At 44.3% G+C, this 9548-nt stretch overlaps 1 protein-coding gene across 1 annotated transcript; it reads left to right on the top strand.

Moving 5' to 3' along the window:
* The first annotated feature begins 201 nt into the window (after nt 1-201).
* PDE12 (phosphodiesterase 12) lies at nt 202-7807 on the top strand. The gene is made up of 3 exons (XM_014057183.2): nt 202-1605; nt 3876-3954; nt 5978-7807. Exons 1-3 carry the CDS (start codon nt 322-324, stop codon nt 6418-6420), a joined length of 1806 nt encoding a protein of 601 aa, XP_013912658.1. The 5' UTR covers nt 202-321; the 3' UTR covers nt 6421-7807.
* Nucleotides 7808-9548: the final 1741 nt, after the last annotated feature.

Raw genomic sequence — 9548 nt, 5'->3', positions numbered from 1 at the left:
ACACGGCAAGCCGCTGAAGGGGAACACTATTTCCGGTCAGTGGTGCTTGGTACATCAGAGCTACGCCTAAAGAGAATCTTGACCTTCTCCACCTTCCGGGTCCTTTAACTCTCTCCTCCCCTTTCTTTTGTCGTTCCGCTCCCTCGTTTAATCAGCCCTTGAGAGTCTGGGCGCCATTTCCGGCAAGCGCGTGGTTTCCTTTCCCGGGTCGCGCTTCCTCCTTCCTGTTCCTTCGCTGCGAGTTTTCTCATTGGCCCGCGCGGAGCTGGGCAGGGCGGCCCAAGCGATTCTGTGCTGTGGGGCGAGCGAGGAGGCGAGCAAATGAATGGTGTCAGCTACGGGTTCTTGCGGCGTCTGCTCGGCACTTTGAAGGCCCTTCCCTTGTCAAGGCGTCCGGGCAAACAGCGGCTGACTTGGTGGTTGCCCGCCTTCCCCATGGAGCGGGCGGTAGTGCGCTGCGTCCCGGCAGAGCCTAAGCTCAGCGTCTCCATCGTGCTGCAGGACGGTAAGACCCGGCATGTGCACCGAGACCAGACGGAGCCTCTGGGCCAGGCGCTGGCTCGCATCGCCAACAACGTCAGCAAAGGCCATGCCAAGAAGGCCAAGAAGAGCAAGAAAACGCAGACCGAGACCGAGTCCGGGGCGCCGGGGACGCCTTCTGAGCTCGTCCCCGTCCGCCTTTTCTCCCAGGACGGGGAAGCCGTGGCCGAGGACGTGCCCAACCAGGAAGCTTGGAAAGACGGGTCGGTGCTGCAAATCGGCGAGACCCGCTACCGTGTGGAGCGCAATCCGCCCACGCTCACCGAGCTGCAGCTCCCGCGCTCGCTCATGGCCGGCTTCCCCGTATGCCCCAAGCTCCAAGTCGAGTTCGGCTCCGCCCGCGACTGCCTCTTCCGCTGGTATTACGAGCAGAAGATCGAGCCGGCTGAGACAGCATCGGCTGCCACGAGCAACAGCTGGGTGGAAGCCCCAGCCGGCTCCGAACGCGTCTTCATGCCGACCAACGCGCAGATCGGAAGCCGCCTGAAGCTCGTGTGCATCCCGGGCAGTAGCGAGAGGCGCTACGGGCTGCCCCGCGAGGCGGAAAGTGTAGGCCCCGTGGAGGCTGGCCCGGGCGCCTGCACTTTCGAGGCGCGGCATCTCTACACCAAGAAAGTCGCGGTGCCGGGACTGATCCGCATGGTTTCCTATAACATCCTGGCCGACATCTACGCCAGGACTGAGCTCTCGCGGACTGTCCTTTATCCGTATTGTGCTCCCTACTCGCTGGAACTCGACTACCGGCAAAACCTGCTCAAAAAAGAACTGGCCGGCTACAACGCCGACATCATTTGCCTGCAGGAGGTAGACAAGTCGGTCTTCGTGGATAGCCTGGGGCCTGCGCTTGATGCCTTCGGCCTGGAGGGGCTGTTCCGGATCAAAGAGAGGCAGCACGAAGGCCTGGCCACTTTCTACCGAAGGGACAAATTCCGTCTCCTTAGTCAGCACGACATTGCCTTCAATCAGGCTCTGCTTGAAGATCCGTTGCACAGAGAACTGCGGGACAAGGTGGCTACCTGCCCGCAGGTTGAGGAAAGCCTGCTTAAGCGATCATCCGCCCTACAGGTATGGCTTACTAGTCCCTCTTATCTAAGGGGAAGGGTGGGGAAGGGTGTTTGTGGGTTAAGTTAAAGGGACTTTCATTGAGACATTCAAAGCCAGAACTGTCTCAATTCCCCAAACTGCATCTTCTGGTATCTTGAGGCATTTACTTAACTTTGTTAAAAATAAAAATAAAAATGGTTTCAAAGAAAAAGAAGAATGAGAATAAAATCCTCACAAATTGACCAAAGTAGAAAATTACTGTGATACTGTATAGAGCAGCGATGTCGAACCTTTTTTGGCTGCTGTGCCATAAGTGGGGGGAGCGCAGGGGGGTCCTGTGCAGGCGTGCCGCACCCATAATGCAATGCGCGATCCCCCCAGTGTGCATACGTGCACTACAGGCACGAACACCCCCCCCCCAATTTTTTGCATGCTTTTTTCGCCCTCCCCAGCTCCAGAGGCTTTATAGGAGCTTGGGGAGGGCGAAAACAGTCTCCCCCCCCCCCCCGGCCCTCCGGAGGCTTTAGGGACCTTCAGGAGGCTTCCCTGAAGCCTCCAGGGCACTTAAAACGACCCTCCAAGCAAACCGGAAGACCGTTCCCAAACTTCTAGTTTGCCCACAGGGCAAGTTTTTTGTGCTCCAGAGGCTTCAGGGAAGCTCATGAAGCCTCCGGAGGGCGTCGGGGGGGGGGAGGCTCTTTTCGCCCTCCCCAAGCTCCTATAAAGCCTCTGGAGCCTGGGGAGGGCGAAAAATGGCTTTAAAAAAAGGTGAACTCATCTGGCCAGTGTGTGCATGCGCGCTGGCCAGCTGACAGGGCAGGGCCTTGCGTGCTCTGACAAATGGCTCCGTGTGCCACCTGTGGCACGCGTGCCATAGGTTCACTATCCCGGGTATAGGGGGAGCACAGTAACCATCCCCTCAAATATAAAGTAGCTAGTCCTTTTTTATATGATGTTATTTGAATGGGGAAAATAAATTTTCTAAAAGGATTTCAGACTTTGTCAGCAGCATAACTCTCTGAAAACAGAAGAAAATGGGAGGTAAGTTGGAAAAATTATATTGAGTGCAAAAATCTGGCTGGGAAATGCAGAGAACATTCATCTGATGTACCTTTCCCAGAGAGGCAACTGTACTATGGCTTGAAATGTTCCATTTGTAAATCTGCCTTCTTCGTGGTCATGTGATGGGAATGCTGCAACTGAGGATTGCAAGCAACTCCAGAAGCCATATGCTGCATGCTTTCAGAAATCATGTTATTCTTTTCAACCCAATCAAATGTTGGAAATAAATTGTGTAAAGCGACTTAGATTTTGTCCATCAGCAAGATAGTTCCCTAAAAATAAAATAGAATGGAGCCAAATTTGGTGCGTGGAGAAAAGGCAACAATAAGATTTGTGTATAAAATCCAACCAGGTTTATGAAAAAAAACATGCCCTAATACATTACTGTGGAAGAAAAAGGTGGGCAGTAGTTTGGAGTGTTGCAGACTTCTCCACAGATAGTCTTTGACTTACAACTATTTGTTTAATAACTGTCTAAAAAGGATGGCACTTCTCTGGCCATTGCAAAAATGTCACATATTCATACATATGCACACCTATTCTGCAATCATGTGATTATGATTTGGATACTTGGCAACCTGTTCACACTTAGGACTGGTTGCCAAACATTCCACAATGATGTCTGTTTACAATATTCTCCCCCAAATTTCTCAGAAAATCAAGAAGTGGGCAGGGGAGATTGCAAACTGCTGTCCCCTAGAGAGAGGACTCCTTTTGGTCTTTGGAGTTGGCTGAAAGAGGGTCTTGTCAGAGGATATTCACTCCACACAAAGCTGAGCCCCTCAGGGGAGCCATTCTGAGAGCAAAAAGACTGTCTGCTGGAGGATTTCAGCTCTGTGTAGAATTGAGTCTTTTGGCGAACAAAAGGGCTGCCTGCCTGAGGCTTTCAGCCCAGCTCCAATCTGAATTCCTTCAGCAGGCAACTCTTTGCTCTTAAAAAGTTTCAGCTTCACATGATTAAAATCTTCCAGCAGACAGTCTTTCTGTCTGTGGAAGATAGCCCTTCCACACACAACCAGAAATGACAAGAATATGATTATTGAACAAAGCAATCATTTGACATCTCACTTAGACACCCCCTTCATTTTTTTATCACCAGACTTGTGCTTTATAACTATTTTTAAGAGGTTGGAAAGAATCCCAACTACTATGCTCATTATCATTTCCCTAACTTAGATACTATATACAGTATTGTGCAGTATCAGAATTCATGAACATTTTTCTTGTAGGTTTCTGTCCTTCAGTCTCAAAATGATTCTTCAAGAAAGATTTGTGTAGCCAACACTCACTTGTTTTGGCACCCAAAAGGTAATTTCTGTTTCTGATATTTTTTTAAGTGGGTTATTATCTTGTATTTTGGATTCTGGGATTGGATATAAATTGAGAATTGGTAAATTGCAGAACTAGAAGCCTGTGTGGTGCTGTTTTTTGCCACAGGGTTGAAGTGAGGTCCTTTCCAACTGCAGCAACTTTCTTATTAAGCTAAAGTAAGAACACCGGCGGTTTCCAAGGAAGAAGTCTAGATTATTGTATTGTTCATAAGTTCATAAGCACACGATCTATTGTTAATTGGAACTATTTGAATACCATGGAATAAAGTGCTTTGATGTCACTGATGAACAGCGAATAATTACTTAACACCTTTGGGATGTGTATTACAGTAGCAGAGAATAAACTCTTGGATTAATTAAGGGAACTGCATGAAAGTATCCCAGTAATTCTCTTTATATGAAAAAAAACATATTTGTCCTTAGTTTTCTGTGTGTCACTTCCTGTAATTAATATATAATTCTGCAAATTTAGCTCAATTTTAGAGTATTATTAGGTAGACTAAAATTTATTAAATACATTCTATAGTATGAGGATGGAGGTAAAGGAACACTTCCCCTTTTAAGGGCCCTTGACTATACTTAATTGAAGAAAGGAAGAGAAAGTATGGAAAGCCGAAGGAGTCAGAGAAAAGAACATTGAAGAATCAAAGTTGGAAGAAACAAAGAAAAATAACAAAAAGTTGAAGAGAAGTACAGGAAAAGAGTACTGTACAGAAAGAACTGGGAGCATGGGAGCTGAGCCAAGAGAAATAACTAATTGTGGGCCACAGTTTGCAGAACTGGCAGAATCAGCAAAGCAGTAGCAGTGGAAGCAGCTGACCAGTGCCAGCTGCCGGGGGAAGCAGAGTACAAAATGTCAGCCAGACCAGCAGATCAGTAACAGCAATGGCCTCAAGAACATCATTAGCACTGAAACGGGCTCTGATAACTCTGTAGGATGGTAGCAGGTGATGGCAGTGTAGAAAAGTCCAAGAAGCCTGAAAAATCCAATGGCTGGGTTCCTGTAAACTGTCCTGAGTGACAGTTGCGTCACCCAACCATTGGTAGAAGCTAAGAGCCTTCCTGAAAGGAAACAACCCACATCTTCTATCTAACATTCTTTTGATGGAGACTACACAAGTGACTGCAGCATTGTGGGTTAGGAAGTAGGAAGGCTTGATGCCGCACAAAGAGGATCAGGGTTTTAAAAGTGCATGTGTGTATGTAAATAAAATTAAAACTTCCTAAAAATTCCTTAAAAAATTAGGAAACTTTACAGGTGTTAGAATATGGAATAATAAAGTGCCAGGTGATCAATTGTAGAATTGGAATGAAATTACAACAGGACAAAGTATAATTTCTGGGAATGAGATGTTCATTTATTGGGTAAACTTGTACAGTTGTCCTTACATGATTCTGAACTCTGTACAAAGGTAAAAACAAAAACATTAGAAAAAATCATTTAAAAGTCAAAATTATTTAGAGAAATCTATTCTGGGGGGAATTGTTTGGCCTCTTGTTTGGTTCTGTCACCATCTCCCAAAATGGACCTGTGCTATTTCCCAGGGATAACAGCCATTGGCTCTGCCCTAGTCCTGCTCTGCCCTGCCCTGCCTGCTATTGCTGGTAAGCTGACAAGCTCCAGGCTGAGCTGTGATGATACCCCAGTACAATATATGTGTTGCTGTCCATCAGCCTCTCCATCCTAGATGCAGAGCCTTACTCTATCCAAATGAGAAGACATAAGGCCTGTCTAAGACTTGCAAGCTGCTAACATATTTTGGCTGTCACCATCCACCTGTGTATCAGTGTGGCATAGTTTACCTAATACGACATGGAAAGCTACAAATTTGAAACCCCTGTCCTAATAGAATTCAATGGCAAACCATTTCTATATTATATTTGGGAATCAAACTCAACTTGGGGGCTTTACTTTTTTTTAAAAAAATTAAGACGATATTAAAATTATTTGAAACCTTAGACCCACTGACTAATCGTAATGATCCTTTCTTTTGTTTTAGGTGAAAATATCCGTCTAATCCAAGTTGCAATAGCGTTATCCCATATTAAGCATGTGATCAATGACATGTATCCTGGTACACCTCTCATCCTCTCTGGGGATTTTAATGCCACACCATCAACTGGAACATATACTTTTGTCAATAGTGGTAGTATTACCGAAGATCATGAGAGCTGGGATTCAGAAGTTAAAGAGCAACGGTTTGCTATGTCTCTAACCCACCAGTTCGGTCTTAAAAGTGCTTGTGGAGAACCAGCCTACACTAATTATGTTGGAGGCTTTCATGGATGTTTGGACTATATTTTCATTGATGCAAATGTTTTGGAGGTTGAACAGGTAATTCCACTGCCAAGCCATGAAGAAGTAACCACCCACCAGGCCTTACCAAGTGTTTCACACCCATCAGATCATATAGCACTAATATGTGATATAAAGTGGAAATAATCTCATTATTTTTGGAAACATGTGCTACTTGTGAAAAATTAAGTTGGAATGCTTTGATCACAATTATATATCATTTATAATTCTTTGTAAGTGGTCATACTTTTTATAACAGCGTTCTTATGTACCAGTGCTATATTTTTCTTCTATTAATGAACAGAATCAATACAATTTGAAACTATGATTGTCCTATTTCATTTTCAGATGACTTAAAATAAGGAGTAAGACTGGTTTGTTTAAACTGATATTTGCCAATCAGTCACTACTGACATGTTGAGGGAATACCCACTATGTTGTCTTTATAAGACTGTATTAAAGATTCAAAAAAACAATTATTCTGACAGTTCCCACTATATTGAGGGAAAAGCTCTTTCATACAAACCAAAATAATTTGGGTTTAAATAATAGTAATATTATGGTATATTTGGGCAGTGATTTTTTTTTTTTTGACTAAAGACCGATTTTGCTAGGGAGCTTAATTTTGATCAGTAGTAATCCACGTTTAGGGGAGCTTAAGGACTATTGCTTCTTGCTGTTTTGGAAAGTTTGCAAAGAATTTTCATGGTTTGAGCAAGTCTAAGCAACAAAGACTCAGTGGATGACAACCTCACTTCTTATTTCATTTTAAGCAAATATAAGTAATTAAAGAGGTGCTGTAGCTGCATCTTTGAGATGGGCCTAACTTTCTCTAGTGTCTTGTCTCGCTGACAGAGGCTATAAGAGGTAATTAAGCTCCAGTTAACCCTCTTCCAGACTGGTTCACAAGACCAAGTTAAAAAGGTACTCAACTGTTAATCCTGTGTACAAGGGCAAATTGTCTCCTTTATTAACTAAGGATGTTTGAATGTCCAGATGTAATCAACATACTGGTGTTACTGGTAACCTGGTTAAGCATGTTCTGCACCTTGCACCATTAAATCCTGAATCTTTGTTAGCTGCCCAAAGTTACGGATTTGAGATAGGTGACCATATAAATAAAATAAACTAACTAAAATGATTAATTGCTTAACTGTTTGATCTGTGACCCCATCATGTGACAGTGCTAGGTCTACTTCTTGCAGCTTGTTAACTGACTAATGATGGAGGATGTTGGCACCCCATTTCATTGCCCTAATTTGTGTAAGATAAGATTATTTTATGGCTAGCTACTTTATGGTACAAGGTCATGCAATCATAATTATGGCTAATTTTATGTCAATTTGCATAGATTGTTAAACTAGATACCAGATTAACCATGGTTTAGTATTCCATATGAAAACAGTATAACTCATTTTTGTCTGTCAGGTTTGTTAATTTATGTAGTTTCTGGATCCTTTATTTACCTAACCAGATTGCTACAGTATATTCAGTCTGTGTGTTATATACTATTAAAAACTCTTGATTCCTGTAACCTTTACCTGGGCAAAACAATGCAACAAAAGGGTTAAACATTTTAAACAAGTTAGCTCAAATGGGCTCAACTCAATGAAGCGGTGGACGTGATGAACCAGGGTCTAGAGGCCGTTAAGAACTGGATGAGCGCTAACAAACTGGTACTCAACCCGGACAAGACCGAGTGGCTGTTGTGCTTCCCTCCCAATAATTTGGCTAATGTACCAACGCTTAGGCTGGGGGGTCAAATTTTATACCCCTCAGATAGGGTCCGCAACTTAGGAGTCCTCCTGCACCCACAGCTGACTTTTGACCACCAGCTGTCAGCTGTGACCAGGGGGGCATTTGCCCAGGTTCGCCTGGTGCGCCAGTTGCGGCCCTACCTAGATCGGGAGGCTCTCACAACAGTCACTCGAGCCCTTGTGATCTCTAGGCTGGAATACTGCAATGGGCTCTACATGGGGTTGCCCTTGAAGTGCATCCGGCGACTACAGCTAGTCCAGAATGCAGCCGCGCGAGTGATAGTGGGCGCACCGCGGTTCGCCCACGTTACACCCGTCCTCCGCGAGCTGCACTGGCTACCTGTTGGTCTCCGGGTGCGCTTCAGGGTACTGATGACCACCTTTAAAGCACTCCATGGTAGTGGATCTGGGTACTTGAGAGACCACCTTCTGCCGATCACCTCCCTACAACCAATTAGATCGCACAGACTGGGCCTCCTCCGAATTCCATCTGCCAGTCAATGCCGACTGGCGACTACACGGAGGAGAGCCTTTTCTGTTGCAGCTCCGACCCTGTGGAACGATCTCCCCGTTGAGATCCGTACCCTCACCACCATCCAGACCTTCCGCGCAGCCCTCAAGATCTGGCTCTCCCAGCAGGCCTGGGGATAGGTTTCCAATTCACCCGCCCGAGTGTTTGATTGCTGAACGAAAGTGTGTTTTTACTATTTTTCTTTGTTCACATTTTGTTTTGTTTCTTTGACATTGCACCCCCCTTCCTTGTGGTTGTAAGCCGCCCTGAGTCCCCTCAGGGAAAAGGGCGGCCTATAAATCCCAATAAACTCAAACTCAAACTCAACTAATTTACAGAATGTGTCCAAAATCTGGAACCCATGTCTCTTATGAAACTGAAATTTGGCAAGTTTTATGATGACATAAACATATAAAACACTATGATGTAATACACGTGTTAAGCACTATGATGTGATACAAATAGTGTTTGATTCTGCTATAGAGTTCAACATGGGCTATTTTCAAAGCAGATGTATCTCTGAATGTATCCCAGCTTTTCCAGTTAAAGCAGTATATTCAAAGCTCTGCCATTGTCAAAGGCTTTGAGAAATCTGAGTAAAAGTTCTGAAAGCATGACCCAACCAGTCATGAGTCGGCTGGTATCATCCAAAAGTTAACTTTTGCTCTAATTGGTAAATACATTCCACATAATTTTTCTGACAGTTGAAATTAGTTATACTTGACTCAGGTATTTAAAAAACTCCCACTTGTATAAACATTTTGATATTAACTGCTGCATTTTCACAATATTTGAGTCCTAGAATCCTTTGGAAAACCAGAGTTTAGAAGCAAATGGCAATTGAAAAAAAACTACCTTGTACACCACCACGTCTTGTGCTAAGAATACAAAACAATTTAACAGAGGATCTAATAAGCTGTAATAACCAATGTTGAAAATCTCAATTTTGAACAGCAAAAAAATAGTATTTCAGTAATTTTTAGAAAGCCATAAGCCATGATGTAAAT

Source organism: Thamnophis sirtalis, unplaced genomic scaffold (genome assembly GCF_051295495.1).
Source record: "Thamnophis sirtalis isolate CommonGarterSnake01/CBP01778 unplaced genomic scaffold, rThaSir2_p1.2 scaffold_3, whole genome shotgun sequence".
Taxonomy (NCBI): domain Eukaryota; kingdom Metazoa; phylum Chordata; class Lepidosauria; order Squamata; family Natricidae; genus Thamnophis; species Thamnophis sirtalis.
Note: the sequence above shows the minus strand (reverse complement) of the source record. Positions and strands in the feature narration are given on the sequence as shown.